Here is a 22,548-nt window from a genome sequence, read left to right as displayed (position 1 = left end):
TACTGGGGTTGGCCGCCCAAGGGCTTTTAAGGTGTGGGTTGGCGCTCCCCGGGAGAAGAAGATTGTTCAAGGTTCCTGAATAAACTGCTTAAAGAAGAGTCTGGGCGTTGCATCTTCCTTGCTGGTCGAGGTGGGCGCGACATGCCTCCACACTGGATAGCTGAGGGCACCTGTGTCTGCTTCCCATAAGTCGTTTTCATGGTACTAGATGAAGATATTTAGGATGGGCCCTGTCCCTGGCAGATGCCAACTCTAGCAGACAGGCAAGCCAAACAGGGGATACCCAGTGACCACTGCATTTTACAGTCCTGATGATGGTCCTGGTGAGCTTCCCCCAACCCCCACAGTGCAGAGAATAGAATTCTGGAGTGTTCAAACTCTGCCTACCCCAGCCCTATCATCCGAGACCCCTCCCTGACCCCATTCCACTGGAGAGTTAACGCACAAATGAAATCCTAAGTCATACCAAGGATCAGGAAAGATTCCCTCCCATAGAGCCTTCCAGGGTTAGCTGAGAATGAGCCCTTCAGCACCTCTAAGAGTCACTTAGAGTTTATGGTTTCATTTTCCCAACATTACATCTTTGAGGACCTCAAATTCTTACCCAAAGTCACAGCCACACATAGGAACGTCAATGTTCCCACCCCCTCCATTCCTCTTAAGAACTTCAAAGTAAAAGCTGCCAGTCTGTCTGGCTCCAGATCTTCTTGAAGGGTATCGCTTCATCTCCAGGGGCTGTAGCTCTGGTGTGACATGACAGTCCAGCGCCTGCCTCTGGGGGCTACATCACATGATTGCACAGCTTAAGTTTTGTTTCCGGACAGTTTTACAGAAGGCTTTCGACTGTGTTCCCAGTACTTCTGATTTGGACACCAAGTCATCGAGCTTCTCACCTCGCTCTAACAAAGACTCCATGGTGTTATGCAGAATGATTTGGTCTCCTCCAGTTCAGCTTGTACTTTGCTCATGGGGTCAGCTTCTGGGGGGTTCTGGTATCTACTAAGGTGACCGTCCAGGGCTGTGTACTGGATTGTAGCAGGTGATCCTACTGGCCAGTCTGTCCTATCCACCTGTTTGGAGAATTCATCTAGTACCTTCTCCAGCAAGGTAAAGGCCATTCTGTCAGCTGTGACCACACCTGCAAGACGGTCACTCCGGATGTAGACATGGCAAAGATATTGTTCCTTGACAGAGGCTCTGCTGCCTTTTGCCGATGGTTCCACAATCAGTTGACTTGTAAAGGTCATCAATTCCTAACACTGGACCTCTAGAAGAAACTGAAGGAAGATACGTCGAACGCGGCTTTGAGCAGCACTGCTTTGAGCTCGCTTTTGTAAAGGACTCTGAGGCTGTACAGCTTCATGGCGCTGCACCTTCCGGCCGCCGGCTGGACCCCAGACCCGCTCACGGGAGCGCCGCCGCCATCCTTCAGAACAGGCTGCTGACGGCCACGCCCCTTCTCTTTGCTTTTATGACACTAAAAATTGTGAGCAACTGTTTCAAAAATGGAACAACTAAGTGAAACTGTGAAACACCTGACAAGCACTTTAGAACTCACTGAGCATGGTAACCACTTCCATCCAATCACATATGGATGAAGTAAGATCTCAAACGCAGCGTCAGATAGCCCACTCTCTGACCATTCTGTGTTGCCCTCTTTTATAATAAGAATAATAACAAAATCAATCACATGTTATTTCTTAAATATGTTCTTTCTCTTTATTGGTGATCCCAAATGATACCTACTGAACAATTTTGAGACTGCCTTGCTGAGAGCCTTTATCATTTATTACAAAAGTAGCCATTAATATTCTAGGTAATAACCCACCAGAATTAACTTCTGATGGAGAAAATATACTGGGTGCTTTATATTCTCAAAAAGGCCCCAGAGAGAGGAAGTCCTTCTCACTGGGTGTCAGCAGTAAGACCAGCAGCCTCTGGGCTTCACACTACAGAGCCTGAGTTTTTCCCTTTTATACAGGGCTGAGAAGTCCCTTTTAATCAGTTAATGGCTTGTTTTACAAGTCACGTCCCTCTGAGACTTAAGTTTGCCTGGATGTTTTACAAGTTGTGTCTCCTCTCTGAGACATAAGATGTCCTACTTTTGTAAGACCTTATCTGCCTTCCTGGCTCTGAGTAATGCTGGTATCTTGATGCTGTCAGAGAATCGCCAATTGTGTCTGTGGATATATAAACTGGAAACCTTATGAGATCTATGAGAATTTGTTGTTGTTTGGTTTTTCGAGACAGGGTTTCTCTGTATTGCCTTGGAGGCTGTCCTGGCACTTGCTCCATAGACCAGGCTGGCCTCGAAATCACAGAGAGCTGCCTGCCTCTGCCTTTCGAGAGCTGGGATTAAAGGTGTGCACCACCACCACCCGGCTCAGAGATCTATGAGAATTTTTAAGGAGGATTTTTTTTTAAAAGAACTCTAGGAGAATTTCTTAAGAAGACCTTTTGAGGAGAAATTCCAAAGTGAGCTTTTGAGAGAGAACTTTTGGGAAGAACATTTAATGAAGAACAAAGAGCCATGAGAAGAATGGTGGTGTGTCAGCTGATTTGTTCACACTCAGATCTTATTAGCCAGCCCAGTCGCCAGCTGTCAGCCTCCTGCCTGAGCGCTGCGTCTCTGAACAGGGTCATTTTACGAGAATATTTTGATTTATCTATGGTGACAATATCATGAAATTATACACGACAGCTTTTTTAAGCTCACTAACTTTCATTAGTGTTTGCCTATTCGTGTGGCCCACAACAATTCTTTGTTCAACATGACCCAGAGATGCCAAAAGGTTGGACGCCCCTTCTCTAAAAGATGGGCCAGTTCTTAGTGAACTCTGCAAATAGAAGAGGGATATCAGGAGTCTCAAGTTAAGGTTTAATCCTAGCCTACATCAGAAAACCGTTCATCTCTTGTAAAATAAAGAAAAAGAAACAACAGCAACAAAACTAAAACTCCTTCATCAGGAAGAAGCCCTAGTCCTAGAAAGAACAAGAGGAGAGTCCTCCTTACCTGCGTTTGAAGACAGCCTGGAGGCCCGCCAGCTCAGACAAGCCCCTGCTAGTCCATGCCTGCTCTACTTTTTCTCCTTTATCTCTACAGCCCATTCTTTTTTTATTTTTCTCACTTGGGGAATAGCCTAGATGAAGACAAGAAAGAAAAATCAAAAGCAACAGGGGGTGATTTTGGAAAACAAGAGGGACCTTTAAATCAGTGTATCTAATCTGTGACCCAGAACCAAGAGACAGGCCAGAGTGTCTGTGGCCACCTTCCCCTGACGCTGATAAGACACAAGAAGCTGAATGTGAAGGTGGTATGTCATAACATGTCATAACCTGAAATACACAAGGAGACATACACACCTCTGTCTCGTGACAGTGACACACAGTCACACAGCATAGTTTAGTCTGCAATTACATATGCTGTTCCCCTTCATACCACATGCCTGGAAATCCAGAGTTGAGGACTAGAATTTCCAAGTTATCCTGAGCCTGGAGAAACTAAGAATTAGCTTACTTTTGCACATTGCCTGCCTGTGCCACACCCCTTCTCGTGGGCACTCAAACCCTCCTCTAATTACAAGTCTCAGTGTCAATAGGACCTGGACCATTGTCCTCCTGGATGTTTATTACCAAGAAACGAGCAAACAAGACCATGTTTAAATCAACCTTAAATTCTAACCCAAGGGAAACAAAGGCTGTTTGTAACGTGAGGGCAAATCCCACTGAGCAGATGGATGGGGCATTGGGCCAGCTCCTCTTTTCTTTCTTGAGAGACACAGTCTTAATTACACCTTCCCAACCACTGCAAAAGATCACCCTGTCACGGTGTAATATAATGACTTCAAGTGGTAACCATATATGAAAAATTAAAAACATTGAGATACTCACAACTCTGATTTTACCTTTTCACGACTTCTAAAAGTAATACTCAGAAATGTAATCAAATCCAGATCCCCATTCCTAGCTTGGAATTCTCTGTGGCCGGCTCTTTATAAAATGAATGACACTCTCCTCTCCTGTTTATATGATTAATACTTAAAGGAATGCTTAACTTTCATGGAACATAAACTAAAAAGGAAAAATTTAAATATAGCTTTGGGTAAAATACAAAATCAGTCACCTTATAATTATTTAGATATAGTATTACTCAACAATAAACTCCCCATCTTCCTCTCAGTTTAAAACTTCCCAAACAATGAACCCTCAGTTACTTACAAACAATTGTGGGCCATGTCAATGGAGTATCTCCTTATCTATTACTACTAAGGAGTTGGCTCTGCTCTTTAAGTTGCTTTCTGGTTAAATCTATAAGAACCATAACACCTGAGGTGGGCCGGGCGGTGGTGGAGCACGCCTTTAATCCCAGCACTCGGGAGGCAGAGACAGGCGGATCTCTGTGAGTTCGAGGCCGGGCTGGACCGACAGCCTCAAAACAATACAGAGAAACCCTGTCTCGTAAAAACCAAAAAACCAAAAACCAAAAAACAAAAACAAACAAACAAACAAACAAAAAAACACCTGAGGTGGATCGAGTTATCATTTCATGAAATAACGCTGCTGCTACAGCAGTATCTCATAGAATCAATCCCTTACTCCCTTACCAACTGCTTATCCTTCTGTCCTTATCATCTACTGGAATGATGTATCAACCAGGTTGTGATTGGTTCCCAGAATCTCATAGGGCGTGGCACTATTAGGAGGTGTGGCTCTGTTGGAGTGGAAAGGGCCAGATGTTCTTCCTGCATCAGGGTGAGGTTATGCTTGTGTCTTCCCAGAAAAGAACGAGGTCCCAGATGGCTCCTGCTTGTTGCATCCGACCCTGTCTGAAGATGTACAGCAAGCCCATTGAGAAGAGATGTACCAGGAAATAGCTCTTCACTGAGTTCTCCCCTCACAAAGCTCTCCCTTTCATGAACCATAGCTGTATTGCTAAAAGGGCAAAGACAAGATTTACAAATCATTTCGCTTATTAAATAACAAAACCGAGCCCAATATCCAGGATTGTCCCTAAATTGGGCTTTGAGCACTTAACTAAATTACCCTGTGGTTTCATTGTCACACTAAGTGGGATGTGTTTGGAAAACTGCCAGTCAAAGGGAAACCAGAAGGCTCATCCTGAGACTTTCTCATAGGAAAACTGAAGTCTAGCTTTATTGGAGATCTATGCTAGATATTTCATGTCTACTAATCCTTGTTAGGGGATTTTGTTCTTCTTTTCATTGGCTGGATGGGTGGGATGCCTAGCTGGTGACATAATCAGTCCCTGATCCCAAGCCTGTCCACACCTGTGGGGCACCTTTTGTCAGGGCGGGATACCCAACAGGATGAAGGAGTGATTGAGAATCGGATGATTGTCTTCCATGTGACTGGGAAAGACTATAAAGACAATCGCTGCTCCTGGGTGACTGACGCCAGGAGGATTCTTTAGCAGGAGCCGGCATGGCTGGCGAGTCCAAGTTTATTGAGTACATTGATGACGCTTTAGAAAAATCAAAAGAAACAGAACTTTCTCGTTTGTTTTTCACCTACCAAGGAATTCCTTACCCAGTTACCATGTGCACCTCGGAAACTTTCCAAGCTTTGGATGCCTTTGAAGCCAGAAGTGATGACATCGTGATCGCGTCCTATCCCAAGTGCGGTAAAGAGCATCTTTCCTATGAACGCATCCCTACTGATTAGGTGGGGGAGCGTGCAAGGTGAAGGTGGGCGGAAAGAGGCTCAGCTCCACATGGAAATCAGCAGGGGATGGTGCAAGACAGCGACGCATACAGTTTATAAAGTCAACGACTGAAATGGCTTGATAAAAAAACAAAACATCGACAAACCCCCAGTATTCTGGGGAAGAGGTCACGGCGCATGACGAAGGGAGGGAGGATAGGCAGGACCCCAAATAATTAAATGTGCATTTGACAGACAACAGAAGCATGCCATTTCTGTCGTGTATGTAATTTCCATGTGTTGATCTTCTTTACAGGGTCAAACATCAGCCCTCCCATCCCTCAAATCTGTTTTATAAGGTCTTTTATCAGTGGAGAGTAGGGGATTAAGAATCTAACTTGGTTTATTTTACATCTTCTGCTTTTCTGTTGTTGTTTGGATTTTTGTTTGTTTTTTTAATTATGAGGTTCAGGCTGGCCTAGAACTTAAAATCTTCTACTCCAGACTCTGCCCAGGTTGCAGATGTGAGCTATTTAGCTACTTTTGCTTCCTTCAACTGCTGCTTATAAAAGCCCATTTCGTGTAATGCTTGTATTCTCTTATTCAACCTCGGGCTTCTATAAAAGGAAGCTTATATATGCCTGTAGATTAATTCAGGGTGAAATATATTATATAAACTTGATATTCCTCTAGCATAACATTCTTCTTCAAGGAACATAATATGTTCAAATCATGTCAAGGAGACATCTGAGCCTGATGTGTAATCTCAGTATTCAGGAGGCCGAGGCTGGTGGTTCGTGAGTTAGAAGCCAGAGTGGGGTACACTGCAAGACCCTACCGCAAAAAGGAAGGAGAGGAGGGGGCCGGAGGGAGGGGGAGGGAAGAGGACAAAATTTGAATTGTAAAATACATTAAAATTTCCCTGCACTCTTTGAGTACGAAGCCAGCCTGGTCTACAGAGCATTCCAGGACAGCCAGAGCCTTTATACACACACACACACACACACACACACACACACACACACACACACACACTGTCTCAAAAAGCCAAAACCACAAAACAAACAAAAAATTAAATTCCATGATAATATACATAAACACTCTTTTCTCCAAAATATTTCTTTCCACAGCCAGAGTTCTTTCAAACTCTGAAGAAGCAAACATCACGGGATAGTTAAAAATTTAACATTTCCTCATCTATGTGCTAAAGCGACATGCCTTTGTTATTAAAACGCCTTAATGAGTTTCTATTTTCTGTGTTTTCTTTCAGGTTCAAACTGGATTCTCCACATTGTCAGTGAATTAATATTTGCTGCTTCTAAAAAAAAATACACGTGCCCAGAATTTCCAGTTCTTGAATGTGGTGACACAGAAAAATATCAGGTGAGTGCAGTCTTTTAATCTACAGCAAATGATCACGAGGAGACTTCTTCCATTCTGGAGTCTTTGCTGCTGAGTTCAAAAAGTGTTAATATGATGCTAACAATGGTCCCTGGTTGCCAGTTCTCACTTGCTTACCAGGTCCTCAGTCCTTTTCTGGTATTATTTCCTTTTCTTACAAAATAATCTTTTCACGAAAGATGAAACTGCCAACCTTGCCCAAGATTAAGGAGACAATAAATGTCAGAGCCAAAATTTGTGTCCAGGCTTTCTGATTCGAACTTGGAAAGAATTTAATATATGACTATCCTTACTAGTGACAGCAATAGTTTTGACTTGGGGGGGGGCAAGTAATCGGAGAACACCTAGGAAATGAACTAAAGCCAAAAGATACAGGCGTGGGTGGGATGCAAAGCAGAATCCCCTGTCCTTCCCTAATAAGGCATTTTTAATTTCCTTATCTTAATTACGACTGCTGTGTATGTGAGCAATGAGCAAAGCCAAGCAGTATTTAAGACAGTCAAGTCTGGATGAGGGTTCCTGGTGCCAACAGAGCCGCTGTTACCATCTCTCACTCTCCCAGAAGAACTGACTCGGGGCAAGAGGGAGGCTCTGCCTCGGGACCTCCTGCTTAGGCTGCAGGGAGAAGATGGACCATCCTCCCCGAGCCCTGTATATGTCAGGTGGTCAGTCTTGTCTCTGAGATTCATTGGTGCTTGTCTCCGCTCTGCAGCACGGGGATCTAGTAAACATCAAGGCCACCTAGACTTAGCAATTCTTCCCGAGCCTCCGGATGACATCCAGGTTGAAGGTTAACTCAGAACAAACCATTAGCAGTGTGTGTGTGTGTGTGTGTGTGTGTGTGTGTGTGTGTGTGTGTGTGTGTGATCCCTTCCTGCAGAATGAAGCATAATTGTGTTCTTGTAATATAGATCATAAAGCACCCACTGACCAGCTCCAAAATTGCTAGAAAATATTTTAACTCTGTCTGTATAGCCTTTTGGGTTTTCATATCTGCAGTGTATCAGAAATGTTTATTTTTTATATTTATTTTATGTGCGTTGGTGTTTTGCCTGAATGTGTGTCTGTGTGAGGCCACAGGCAGCAATGAGCTGCCATATGTGTGCTGGGAACCGAACCCAGGTCCTCTGGAGAGCAGCTGGTGTTCTTAATCACTGAGCGATCTGTCCAGTCCCCAACTGTGTCTGCTTGTTTAAATGCAGTGTGTCTTTTATTTTAAACATAACCCAGTGAAAAGGTAAGTTTAAGTTAATAGTGACTCAGTTTACAGGTAATGTCCCTGTAAGACACACACAAATGTATGTGAAGAAGTCCTATGTGTAGTCTTCATATTGCTTGCAGCTACATTACTCATTCGTTTGGATAGAGTGTTGTATATCTAGTTCTGAGACAACTTCATTTTCCTCTTGGCTATGCCTCTAATCCTTCTAGTAACTTTGTCATTCTGTGTGAAATCACCGTGTGACCCGGGGCCATGTGATCTAGGAGGAGCAGTGTGCACGCTGTCACTTAATCTGAAAATGACCATCTATTTGATGTTGTACAAAACGCCTAAAGCCTCAAAGCCTAACTTTAATCTCTAAAATAGAGGCTCCAATATCTGCCTGAAACATTGCTGTGAGTGGATGTAAAATTATGCCAAACACCAAGAAAGACAGCTTAGTGCAATTCAGTCATTGTCACCAATAATCACCACTTGATGATTAAATTTTTAATCTTTTAAAGTCTTGATTTTTGTTCTCTTGTTTGAGTCAACACCTCCATAGCTTTTTTTTTTACAGAATTAGCTATGAATTCCTGAATATTACTTTATCACTAGAATTGTAACAAAGCTTATGAAACATTGAGTGATCACTCCAAATGTGCAAGTGGTCAGATTGAACCTTTGTCCTCTGAATAAAATTTATAAAAACAATAAACACTTATGGGCAGGGGGGGACAATAAACACTTATAAGGGTTACAAATTAGAAACTCTTCATTATTTAAGAGTATTCTTTTTCACACAGGGTATCCTGTGGCCTAGAATTTACTGTTTATCTAGGCTGCTTGGAATTCATGCTCCTGGTGTATGATGATATTTTATTTGTGATCTAACAAATAAAGCTTGCCTGAAGATCAGAGTGCAAAGCTAGACACAGTGGTTAGCCACACAGGCCAGGTGGTGGCGGCCCACACCTTTAGTGCCAGTAGCCACACTCCTAGTCATAGAAGCCTTCCATACCAGCACTAGAGGAATACAGGACAGGTGTCAGGTAGTCTGCAGTCACACGGACGGGGTTGTCCTCTGGTCTGAGGCTTAGCAGAGGTAAGAACTCTCTAGCGGTTGGCTACACTGCTTCTCTGAACTTTCAGCTTTCATCCCTACTGTCCGTCTCTGGGCTTTTATTTGTTGTGCTACACTCCTGCCTCATCCTTCCTAGGACTGATTATAGGCAGACACAACCACACCCCAATGGGGCCATAAGACTTTGTTCTTTTTAGTCATTGGGGGAAACAGATAACAGAAAAATAGTCAATTGTTCTATGTTCTTCAAATGCATGGGCATTTCATAAATCATTTCTCAGATATTTAGATAACCTAGGACTTCTGATTCTATTGGGATATTTAATTTGCATGGTACACCTTCAATCCCAGCACTTGGGATGCAGACAGGGGGATCTCTGAGTTCGAGGCCAGCCTGGTCTTCAGAGCGAGTTACAGGACAGCCAGAGCTACACAGGGTAACCCTGTCTCCAAAATGCAAAAAGGAGAAGTATCTCTAGGTCTAGAAAGCTATCCCAGTGGGTGAGAGCACTTGCCGAGTTAACTCCCACAGTCCACATAAAAAGCCAGGTGCCCCCTTAACTCCATTGCGCCAGTGGACGGGAACCAGTGAGTGCTGGGGCTTTTTGGCTGCCATCCTAGCTCCATGTTCAGTCAGAGACAGACCCAAAGGGATAATGTGAGCAGTCATACAGCAGGCCACTCAGTACCTTCCCCTGGCCTCCGAGAATACATGCACAAGCACGTGCAAACATACACATTCCATATTCTCAGATATATGCGTGCTAGAATGAGAGTGTACACACGCGCGCATGCACACACACACACACATACACACACACACACAGAGGGGGGAAGGTTTAAAAATATATCTAGTTGTTAAAAATGGATTTTAGGAACTGTGGAAGACTCGGATATTTCTATTACAGGCCTTGACATGAAAGAGATACAAATAAATAAAGCAGCGAAATGCAGGGTCTGAATTTGCTTGAACAAAAAGAATTTATATAATTTTTATAAAAGGTAAAAACTAATTGACAAGGATTGAGGATAGAAATCAGGATCCAATAAAATAATGTATGTGAGATTAATGATTACTTTATGATCTTTGCGAAAAAAAATTGGGAGTAGAAGAGAAAGAAATTACACCACTCAGATACCACTTTCTAGGCAACTGAACACCACCACATACACACACTCTCTCTCACACACCACACACACGCTCTCTCTCACACACCACACACTCTCTCACACACTCTCTCTCACACACACCACACACTCTCTCTCACACACACCACACACACTCTCTCACACACACCACACACGCATTCACACACTCTCTCTCACACACACCACACACTCTCTCTCACACACCACACACACGCATTCACACACACCACACACGCATTCACACACTCTCAGCCATACACTCTTTCATACACACTCTCACACATATTCTCCCTCATACACACACACTCAGACATGCTCTGTCACACATTTCTTATATATACTCTCACACACATTTACACAATCTTCCAAGCAAGTCACACTCATACTGTCACACACCCTCACAAACAGTCATACACACATGCACCCTCAGAATACTCTTGTTATGCATGCATTCTCTCATACATTCTTGTTCACACACCCTCTCACATACACACTTAGACACATGCGCTCTCTCTTACACATACACACTCACCTTGTTGTGTGTATTTTATAGAGAATGAAACTGTTTCCATCACCAAGAATTTTGACAACTCACCTCCACTATGACAAACTACCTCAGTCTGTCTTCAAGGAAAAAGTCAAGGTGAGTGAATTTGAGATATCTAAGATTTATTTTTATTTTGTATATGTATGACTGTGTTGCCTGTGTGTATGAATGTGTATCATGTTTATGCTAAATTTGAAACTTTCCTGTATACATACAGACCATGCTTTTATTCCTCTGGGGTTTTGTGGGCTTGCTTTGTTTCAGTCTTCCATTTTGACATTGTTAGAGATCAGACCCAGAGCCTCACACATGCTAAGCAAGAACTCTACCGCTGAGCTGCACAAAAGCCCCATAGTTACTGGCTTTTGGTGTGACGAGGTTGCGCATAATCATGGGATTTGAATAGGTGAAATGCATAACATAGTATTTCTCTGGCTGTTTCTTTCTTCAGATTCAGATGCTTTTGCTATGGCTGCATTTTCAAGTCAAATGCATTTCGGTTTGTATAGAAGACACACGTGGGATGAAACATGCAGATTATTATAATTGGTTTCTCAGTTGATAGATTTCAGAGTCTCACTGTTTCAAAAGAATATAGCCACATAAAATGAACACATTTTTTTCCTAGTAACATCTGCAAACGTGTTTTTCTGAATTTCCCATATAATAGCAAGGATTATGTCACCAAACGGAATTATTGTTGCTTTGGCTACTCTTACCAGGAGTGGCAAGGCAGCCCCAGCAGAGGAGGCAGAGGCAGGAGGCTGTAAGTCATACTTCACTCCTGCGTCTCCCGGCTCCTCCCACCCTGCTAACCTCCTCCCCCTTGTGGTCCCTTCTGCCTCGGAATCTCATGCCTTCCTCTTCTCCGCCTCCTCCCTCCCCTGAGACCTCCTGTTCCTTTTCGCCACCCCCTTCTACTTTCACGGTCTACACACACTCATTCTGCACACATGAGCAAGCGTGTGCTTTGGATCTGAGTCGGGCTTATTGTGCTTAACATAGTGTTTTCCGGTTGCACCTGTTTTCCTGCAAACGTCAATGACTTCCGTTTTCTTCACAGCTGGGTGGAGTTCCCTTGTGTGTCTGAACCACATTTCCTGCACCCATTCATCCTATTGGTGACTGTCTAAGCTGCATTAGTTTCTTGGCTACCGTGCACAGTTCCTTAATGCTCAGGTATATCTCAGTCCGTCAGCAGTAAGGGTACAGAGCCGCTGCTCCATCTTGGCACCTTCAGCAGCCGGAGGCTTTTCTCTCGTCTCTTAAGAGACCGAATAAAGCCTAGCCGGGATCTGTGATTTTGATGCAGTAAAGTATTTTAGGATTGGTCAGTGTAAAGCAAAGTTGAAGATTTTATTAAAGGTATTTTAGTATGGTGGTGTGTGCCTTTAATCCCAGCACTCAGGAGGCAGAGTCAGGCAGATCTCTGAGTTCAAGGTCAGCCTGGTCTACAGAGTGAGTTCCCGGACAGGGTCCGAACCTACAGAGAAACCCTGTCTGGAAAAACCAAACAAGCAAAAATCAGAGGACACAGGAGGCAGAGACAGGTGGACACAGCAAGTTCCAAGTCAGGCCCCCTGTCTTAAACACCTTGGGGAGGTGGTGGCGCTTGCCTTAATTTCTGTGAGTTCAAGGCCATTCGGTCTACAGGACAGCCAAGGCTACATAGAGAAACCCTGTTCTCGAAACCCACCCTCCCCAACAAAACAAAACAAAAAAGCAGCAATAACAACAACAAAGCAAAGCCCTCAAGAAGAGAAGAAAAAAACATACCCAATAGTAGGAGCGTGGGATTCTCAGAGCTGCAGAAAATAAGATGTTCCCCAAGAAGTGCGGTACTGCCTCAAGGGGGAGCCCACGATTAGTGCAGGGCTAGCTGTCTTAAAATCTGCTAAGAACGCATCTCTCCCTCCCTCCCTCTCTCCCCCCCTGCCCCCCCTCTCTCTCCCCACCCCTCCCTTTTCACTGGACTCGCACGGAACTCTAACCCGATGAAACAAAACCCGGACCGCTACCGCTCTAGTTGTTAGTTATGAGGCCCCCTCCGCCCCCCCAGCTTAAAGCCCATAGGTGTGTCTCCAGGAATTAGTTAGTCCCTTTGCATTTGAGGGCCCGAGCTGCTGTCAGCTTGTAGCCACCCAGTTGTCACAGAGAAGCAAACCCCCGCCCCCATGCTCCGCCCCTCAAGAAAGGCTCTGGGCAGCCCTGACTTGTTCGCCGAGGACCCGGGCTGCCCCGCTGCTCGCCTCCTGCGCTGCTCTCACACCTGTTTAGCCAGGGAACTGCCTTCTCCTGCTCCCTCAAGAAAGTCACTTGACTTTCGCCTGTTCCTCCTCATCAGGCTTCTGCTGTGAAGGAGAACCCCGCAACCTCACCCCTGCACCCCACCCCTGCCTGGCAGCGAGGGGCTCCCCCCGCCTGTGCAGAGCAGATCAGGCACAGACACATCCAAACGCCCTTCCCACAGGGATCCTTTATCCTTTGCCAGGGAGGAAGAGGACTTACTGCTCTCTGCAAAACAGCCGCAAACGCCCGTGCAGGCGTCGTTTTAAGAAACGGGGAGGTAGCCGGGCGTTGGTGGCGCACGCCTTTAATCCCAGCACTCGGGAGGCAGAGGCAGGCGGATCTCTGTGAGTTCGAGGCCAGGCTAGACCGACAGCCTCCAAAACAGAGAAACCCTGTCTCGTAAAAAAACAAAAAAAAAACAAAAAAAAAAAACAAAAAAAAAAAAGAAAAGAAAAAAGAAAGAAACGGGGAGGTCTGCGTTAGACCTGGCTGGGGCGCGGGGCGCGTTTTGATTGGACATGCTAATTAGGTGACCAAGGGGGACTTTTGATTGCGGCATTTTAACACAGTGATCCCTGGATGTTAAGTAGGCAGCCTCTGGGGAGGAAGCGGCCACCTAGACCTTCTGAACTTTAGGGATGCCCTCTAACAGTGTCTCCAGGAAGGAGAAGGGGGGAGAAGGACAAGGCCGGCCAGAGCCGCGGGCTGCGCTGGCCCAGGGTCCCTTCGTGTTCTTAGGTTGCTCATTTCTCAGAATCGAAACAGGAAGCGTCTGAGGTCTTGCAACACACACCGGGAGCAGCCTCGCACTCTCCGACTAACCCCGGGGTCGCTCTTTCCAGGGCATCGCGCGCGTCATCCACAGGCCATCTGAGTCCCGGGAGAAGAGAGCCGCGGGAACGAGAGTCCCGCTGCATGCGCGCACCGCAGACACACCGCCCGCTCTGCACTTTGTGTCGATGACCCTGCTAGTCAAAGGGCTCTGCCGTGCCATGTGGCGTCTTCTGCCCCTGCCCCTCTATGGGCTAAGCTCTATCATCAGCAGAGGTCCTCGTCTGCAGGGTCCCGCTCCCTTCTCGGTCCTTCCCCAGCTGGGACTCCCCACTGTTCCTCCTGCTCTCTGTATTGACATAGTTCTGACGCTGCTCACCCTTTCACTTTTCCGAAGCGCAAAATAGAAAGCTGCAAGAGCTAGCTTTGTGTTTGATCCCTAGATACTGGTGATATTTCGGAACCCTAAGGATACGGCGGTGTCTTTTTTTCACTTTCACAACGATGTCCCTGATATTCCGAGCTATGCCTCTTGGGATGAGTTCTTCAGACAATTCATAAAGGGACAAGGTATGACTGCTAATACAGGAACTTTCCCTTCGACAGGAGAACACATAAATATGAAAACGTGAATGTAAAGAACATTTAGGAAGATCTTGGAACCAAAAGGTGGCTTTTAAATGGGGTTTTACAGCCGCAGCACCGGTTCCGTGCTTCAAGGAATTGCAGTGCACCATCGGTTTCAAAGATACTCTAGACCGCTGGTTCTCAAGTTCCTAACGCTGCGACCCCTTAACACAGCTCCTTATGGTGTGCTGACCCCCAACCATAAAATTACTTCCATTGCTGCTTCATAACTGTAACTTTGCTAGTGTTATAAATCATAATGTAAATGTGTGACATTTCCGATGGTCTTAGGTAAGGCCGGTGAAAAGGTCTTTTGACCCCCCAGGTGGGTCACGACCCACAGGTTGAGAACCACTGCTCTGGAGAGTTTATTTGTTGAGGATGAATGCTAAGTGATCATAGGACAGATTCAAACACAGATGTTTTTTAAAGGCCACATAGAAAAGTATTTCTAGTTAGTTTCCCTTAAGTCACTATACTACAGTGTCAAAAAACAAGGAAGATAAAAAAGAAAAACCCATAAGGTTATATAACTACACCTAAGACATTTTTGTAAACATCTTATCTCTAGTTATCAATAGCTATTATAAATTATTTATAGTAGATTTTAGCCTTTTCTCTCCCCATCACCCTGTCTTATTCCTCCTGCTTTTCCCATTGACACCTTTATTTCCCTAACAGCTCCCCTTACTATTCCGTCATTCTATTTATGTGTGACTCACTGAGTTTACATAGGGTGACTGTACTCATGTCTTTTCTGTTGCTGTGATAAACCATGGCCAGGACTGCTTATAGAAGAAGGAGCTTAAATCAGGCAGTGGTGTCGCACGCCTTTAATCCGAGCACTCAGGAGACAGAGGCAGGCGGATCTCTGAGTTTGAGGCCAGCCTGGGGCCACATACAGAATCTTCCCCACTGCATTCATTCTTTCTGCCTGCCTAGTTGATTGGCAATAAGATGTGGCAGCGATAACTTGGACAGGATTTCTTCTTTGTTAAATTCTTACATTCAACTTCTAGAGGTAGCTTTAACATCCTGTGGATGCCATGTTATCAGCCATCTCAACTCCTGCCACTATAACTTCTGGCACCGATGGACTGTAATCTTGAATTGAAAACTGAATTAAACTTTTTTTTGCATAAGTTGCTTTTGTAAGAGTATTTTATCACAGCAACAGTGGGAAAACTCAGGCACATACACTATTTCTGAATTATCTTGCTCCCTCAGTCTTATGCATGTCTTATAGCTCTGACAAGATCATTTTCATAACTTGCTCAGTTGTATTATGAGTAAAAATGTTCAAAAAGGGAGACATGGATGGAAATGGGCAGTGAGACAGGTGTATGCCACCTCTTTGGAGACAGTTTTGCAATAGGCATAATCTCTCTTGAACATATACCCATATGTATGTATCTACTTTCCTCGGTTATGTAGTTACTTAAATAGCTGTTTCTCCTATGCTTTTTAGTTTCTTGGGGAAGCTATTTTGATTTTGCAATTAATTGGAACAAATATATTGATGATGAAAATGTGAAGTTCATATTATATGAAGACCTGAAAGAGGTAAGATTATGGTCATTGATATTCAAGGACAATATTCAAGACTACAACACAGTGTACCTACTTAAGATGTCTAATTGTATGAACAAATAGCTTATTCAATTTTTAAAAATTCTAGATACATAATACAAAACTAGAAAAAGCCCACACTATACATAAAAGGTTTAGTTTGTTTGCTTAGCAAATAAAACAGAGATTGGAACTTAATAACTGCTCTCTTTTCCCTTTGTGATGGACAGTCCATGTTAGCAATGGAGGAAACAATAGTTGGGGCCCAGTTAATTTAAGCAAACATATTTGGCTGTGAATTGAAGTAGGGGGACCTATTTCGCTCATCCAGGCTGGAGAAGAAGTTTGCTCAGCTAGCCCAGGAAGAGGCAAGAGAATCAGGACTTCAAAGATAGTCTGTGTTATATAACACCCTTTCTCAAAAAAAGATAGATGAATAGATAGATTAGATAGATATGTAGATAGATAGACAGATATGATAGATAGATAGATGATAGATAAATGATGGGTAGGTGGATGGATGAATAGATGGATGATAGATAGATAGATAGTTAGATAGATAGATAAATGAACACTGATTCAAGAAAATTCCACTGAAAAGTGTTTATCTTTCAAATATTTTTGCTTTCAGAATCTGGTTGCTGGAATAAAACAGATCTCTGAATTCCTTGGCTTCTCTCTAACTGATGAACAAATACAAGCTATCTCAGACCAGAGCACCTTCCAAGCAATGCGAGAAAATTCTCAGGAGACACATGGTGCTATTGGCCCCTTCCTGTTCCGCAAAGGTAAGGCTGGTGCTTTCATTTGTGGGGTGTTGTGTCAGCCCCACAGTGACTTTGCACTTCGTCTGAAGCACAACAGGGCTTTAGCCTTTTCTCCTTTGGTAAGAATTCAGGCCCCGGGGAGCCTGGGGCTATGAGTGACAGCTGTCGACTGTCCTTTATGCACTAAGTGCCCAGTGACAGCAAAACAGCAGCTTGAATATTCACAGGAATCGTGAAACAGCAAAGGAAGGAATCCTGTGCATTAGCCAATCTGCCCCCTTCTGGCTGCTGGCATTCATTCACCTTCTCTCCCTACAGCAGTGCTTGGAAATGTAGTTTTCTTATTTCAGCCAGGTGCGTTGTTACTCGCTTAAAATCAGAGTTTTGCTAATATGGAAGAAGGAGAAAACGGTCACTAGGTAGGTAATCAGATGCTTCACAGATGATTTTACTTAATTTCTTAAAGTATTCTAAGTTCTTATCAAATTTTACAATTCTATAGGTTAGGACTTTCCACTTTTCATTTTATTGCATATTTAACAATATTTAAATTTTTTATTACATTTAGTGTGTGTGTGCACATGCGTGTGCCTATGCATGCACTGCACCATGAAATACATGAGGTTAGAGGACAAATTATGGACACCAGCTCCCCTCTTCCACCATGTGGGACCTGGGGCTACAACCTAGAACTCAGGTTGTTAGGCTTGGGGACAAGCGCCTGCATGCACTGAGCCATCTCATCAACCCTATCGCTTTTTTCTTTTCCGAGACAGGCTTTCCCTGTGGCTTTGGAGTCTGTCCTGGAGCTAGCTATGTAGTAGAACAGGCTGGCCTCGAACTCATAGAGATCCACCTGCCTCTGCTTTCCAAGTGCTGGGATTGAAGTGGGAATGTGAAACAGCAAGGTAACCGCAGCTAACACGGGAGCTGGTTGTATACTGACTAGAATGCTGTGCTGGGGTTAAAATTATAACAAAAGGACACAAAATGCAGCATCTTGCTTTCCCGTTGTCACGTTTCAGGAGTTGAGCGGAGTTGAGCTGAGTCCGCTTCATTCTCAACTGACCTATTTGAAATATCCAGTATGAATGGAAAGTGGAACAGGGACCCGGCTGCAGCTGATTCCTGTATAACCCTGACTCTTATACCTGATTTCATTAGCTTCCAGGAGGGGAAACTAGATCCTTTCTACTTGTTGTTCATTAAACGTTATTCAGAATAGAAAACCCTACAAATCTGTGTTCCTCGTAGAGAATCCATTATGCAGGAAAATAGGGGAGGGCATGAAAATACAACACAAGTCATTTACAGATGTCATCAAAAATTTAAAATTTCCCACCTGAGTCAGGTGTTGATTTTTTATGTTTTCCTCCATCCTTTTTCTGCCTGGTGTAGTTGATGACATTTGGGGACAGTTTTATGTCTCCTTTCATTTCCTAAATGCACCATAACTATTTTCTCACGTCAGTAAGCCCACTTCATCAGCACACTTTTTTTTTTTTCTTTTTTCGAAACAGGGTTTCTTTGTGGCTTTGGAGGCTGTCCTGGAACTCACTTGGTAGTCCAGGCTGGCCTCGAACTCACAGAGATCCGCCTGCCTCTGCCTCCCGAGTGCTGGGATTAAAGGCATGCGCCACCAACGCCCGGCCCAGCCCACGTTTCAATGGCTGTGCAACATAGAACATGCAATTTCAACTAAAAACATTCAAAGATTCCATAGAAAGAAATAATTTACTTTTTCATGCGCTTATTTATCCTCTGTGTGTATGTACATGTGTGTGTGCATATGTATGTACATTTGTGTGTGTGCGCATATATGTGTGTGTGGGGCTCACATGCCCATGTCAAGGTGGGCATGAGGAGGTCATTAGAGGTACATGGTGTTGGAGTGGGTGTGGCCTTTGTTGGGGGTGTGGCCTTGTCGGAGGGGGTGGACTTTCAGGTTTCAGAAGCCCAAGCCAGGCCCATGGCTCTCTCCTGCAGTCTGCTGATCCAGATGTAGCACTCCCAGCTACATGTCTGCCTGCATGCTGCCTGCCATGCTGATAATAAACTAAGCCTATTGTTTCAGGCAGTGTGTTCAATTGCTGCCAGGACCATGGCAAGTCTTATAAAATAAAGCATTCATTGGAACTTGCTTACAGGTTTATTATAACCTGTGGGGGCCATTCTTATTTAAGCCGCCACAACTATGCTGTTTTCAACTTTCAAAGTGAAGTGCTACAATTAGAAAAAGGTAAGATTGGTAGAATACAGGATTAAAACTAAGAATATCCTAGCACATGTGTGAGTCTTTGTGCTCTCTGTATTGCAGGTGAAGTTGGTGATTGGAAAAATTTGTTTAATGAGACTCAGAACCAGGAAATGGATGAAAGATTCAAAGAGTGCTTAGCAGGTACTTCCCTCGGAGGCAAGCTGAAGTATGAGTCACATTGCCTGGCTTGACTCTGGCCAAGTTGGCAGTTCTACACATTTTTTCTTTTCCCTTATAATAACTGGATTCATATAATTAGATAATAATTCAATAAAACAGTCACATAACGACAATCAAGTAACATGTAATTCTGAATAGTGAGAATGGTAACAGATGAATTTTTTGAGCTCAAATTAAAGTTTGTCCTCTTTGTGAAGAACTGGAACATTGTTGTGAATTTGCTACTCTAGGGTTGAACTCACACAAAATGGGTTTCCAAATGCTATACATTTTCTTTCTTTCTTTCTTTTTGTTTCTGTTTTGTTTTTTTCGAGACAGGATTTCTCTGTGTAGCTTTGTGTCGCACCTGCTGTGCGGCCTGCATCCGAGAATGTAGCGAGGTGGTCGGGATAGATGACACAGAGACCGGTGGGTTGCTTTAAGAAAACTTTATGCTTCCCAAGTCAGCTTAGGAGGAGATTCCAAGTCCGCTTTGGAGAAAGCTCTCAGAAGAAGTCTCTCCAAGAAAAAAACGCTTCCCTTTTTAAGGACTTCTGCCATCCATCTACATACCATTCTTTCCAGCCTTCTCACCCTCCTGGCTGGTGGTTTAATCTCTGGTCCCAGAATCGGGGAGACACCACAGGGGGGACAGGAAGAGGCATCTAGCCGTAGGGGGTGTGAAAGGCATGGTATTTCAGTGAGTAAGCCCTTATCTGAGCCCTATCAAGAGCTTTAAAGCACTGAATTGTTTTCAGTAAACATTACACAGATGCCTGCTCCCAGGCCGAAGGGAAGTGGGTTTCTGCTCAAGGTCTGGTGTCCCCACAGCTTTGGAGCCTCTCCTGGCCCTTACTCTCTAGACAGGCTGGTCTCTAACTCACAGAGATCCGCCTACCACTGCCTCCCAAGTGCTGGGATTAAAGGCGAGCACTACCACCACCTGGCCTGCTATGTATTTTCTTAAGCTTTTCTCATTAGGAAATTTCTCACCATGGGTCAGATATTTGTAGTAGTTATCTTGGACATAATACAGAGTGAAATTCAATTCGGACTCTGCATTGACATAAGGTTAACACGATATAAGGTTAGCAAGCTCCATTTTTTTTAAAGATGTATTTATTTATTACATACAGTGTTCTGTCTACACGCCAGAAGAGAGCACCAGATTGAATTGCAGATGGGTTGTGAGCCACCATGTGGTTGCTGGGAATTGAACTCAGGACCTCTGGAAGAGCAAGCAGCCAGTGCTCTTAACCTCTGAGCCATCTCTCCAGCCCGCAAGCTCCAATTTGATTCAAGATAAATTCATCTTCATCTACTCTGGGCCTGCCATGCCTGTAGGTCTCTGGAAGTGCATCTCTCAAGAGTCTTCACATTTCTACTTAATACCCTCTTTAAGTCAAAGCTCACACTATGTTTTTGTACCAGTAGTCATATGGAACTAACAAGAGAATGTAGAGAATTTTCTAGAAATACTATCCTATCTGGTACCTGTCAATCATCACTTGGGAGGCAGAGGCAGAAGTCATACTACAAGTATGTAGTTGGCCTACTCTAAACATGTTCTAGACAAGTTAGGGTTCCAGTCAGACCCTGCCTCAAACCAGCGAAGAGAGCAACAGAAAGAAGACTATTGGGATTGTGAGCCAGAGATGATTCCTGGATGCCTCTCAGGGGTGGGAAGGGTTTACATGCCCCTCCCAGTAAGACATGGGCTAGCCCCCTCAGAATGGTCAGACCTCAGTAGTGGAGCTCAGTTGGCCCTGATAAACTAGCCTAGATCTGCCATAACAAAGATCCAAAGCAAGCCTAACTTAAGGATCAAAATGAAGGAAAGTAATGTACACTTTATCAGTCGAATAACACAGCAATGAAGCAGAATTGCCAGAGAGGCATGATGCTGAGCTCCTACAATCCCAGGAAAAACAATGCAAGACCCAAAAATTCAGTGTTTCCAAAATTAAATGAAGAAAACAAAGCCCTCTGTAGTATGTCTGCTATCCAGTTAGGATTTCCAAGTATACAAAGAAGAAAATGTGATGTATAATCAAGAACAAGAGCGATTAATAGAAACAAATGGTTGTGATTGGGAAACCAGCAAACACCTTTAAAGAGATAGTACACATCTCATAGATGTGCCCAAACCTGGGCATGGTGGCACACACCAATAACCAAGCACTTGGGAGGCTGAGGCAGCAGAATTGTGAATTAAAGGCCAATCTAGATTATATAACAACTTGTACATGGGGGATTTCAATGTCTCCAAATATTATTAATTCAACAGCCATGTAGTCATGTGCATATATGCTCAAAGATACAGAGTAAAATTAACATGATGAGAGGGAAAAGGGATGATTAAAAATGACTCAAATGGAAATTTTAGAAGTAAAAGCTACCGCATGTAGGATGGGTAAAAAGTACATTCGAGTGTGAAGAAGACACTGTGAGAACCGAACTCACAGGCATAGAAGCCACCCTACAGGAAAGAGAGAGAGGGGTGGGCAAAATTCACAGACAACATGAGCAGGGGCTTAGTGACTAGTGGGACAATAAAGGAAATACAAATGCAACTAGAATTCAGAAAGAAAGGAAAGAGGGAGGGAGGGAGGGAAGAAGGAGGCAAAGAGGAAGGAAGAGGTGAAGGAGGAAAGGGGCTATGTAAAATACGTAAACATATGGCTGAAAATTTTCAATTCAAATTATTAGAAAATCAGAAATCCAAAAGGTTTAATAAACCACACACGCACACACACCAAAACACAAAGTTGCAGGAAAGAAATGCAAATTGTCTACTCAAAAAATTAATGAAACAGTTTCTCCCCAACGGGACAAAGAACACTTCCTCTATGAGAAATTTGGGACTCACTGAAGCTCTGCGATCAAGTTATCCCTGATAACTCGATCCCGATAAACTCTCTCTAGCTGCCACAGCTTCTTTAGTGAGCGCTCGATAACAAGGGGACAAGTTGACAGCGAGGTCTCCTTGCCACCTGCTCGCAAAGCTTCTATGGAAAGGAGTGCCTTCCTGAACATTCTCGAGAGGTGGCAACCTACTCACTCCGC

General features: G+C 44.0%; 1 protein-coding gene and 1 pseudogene across 1 annotated transcript; one reads left to right on the top strand and one right to left on the bottom strand.

The window, feature by feature from the left end:
* Positions 1-536: 536 nt before the first annotated feature.
* Positions 537-1,363, bottom strand: LOC101836713 (annotated as a pseudogene).
* Positions 1,364-5,442: 4,079 nt separating this feature from the next.
* On the top strand, positions 5,443-19,699 carry Sult6b1 (sulfotransferase family 6B member 1). Its single transcript, XM_005073599.4, has 7 exons — positions 5,443-5,641; positions 6,932-7,044; positions 11,050-11,139; positions 14,547-14,673; positions 16,199-16,293; positions 16,931-17,087; positions 19,384-19,699. Exons 1-7 carry the CDS (start codon positions 5,443-5,445, stop codon positions 19,512-19,514), a joined length of 912 nt encoding a protein of 303 aa, XP_005073656.1. The 3' UTR covers positions 19,515-19,699.
* The last annotated feature ends 2,849 nt before the right edge of the window (positions 19,700-22,548 follow it).

Source organism: Mesocricetus auratus, unplaced genomic scaffold (genome assembly GCF_017639785.1).
Source record: "Mesocricetus auratus isolate SY011 unplaced genomic scaffold, BCM_Maur_2.0 Super-Scaffold_100024, whole genome shotgun sequence".
NCBI classification, from domain to species: domain Eukaryota; kingdom Metazoa; phylum Chordata; class Mammalia; order Rodentia; family Cricetidae; genus Mesocricetus; species Mesocricetus auratus.
The sequence above is the reverse complement of the archived record's forward strand: the minus strand, read 5'-3'. Positions and strand labels throughout refer to the sequence as shown.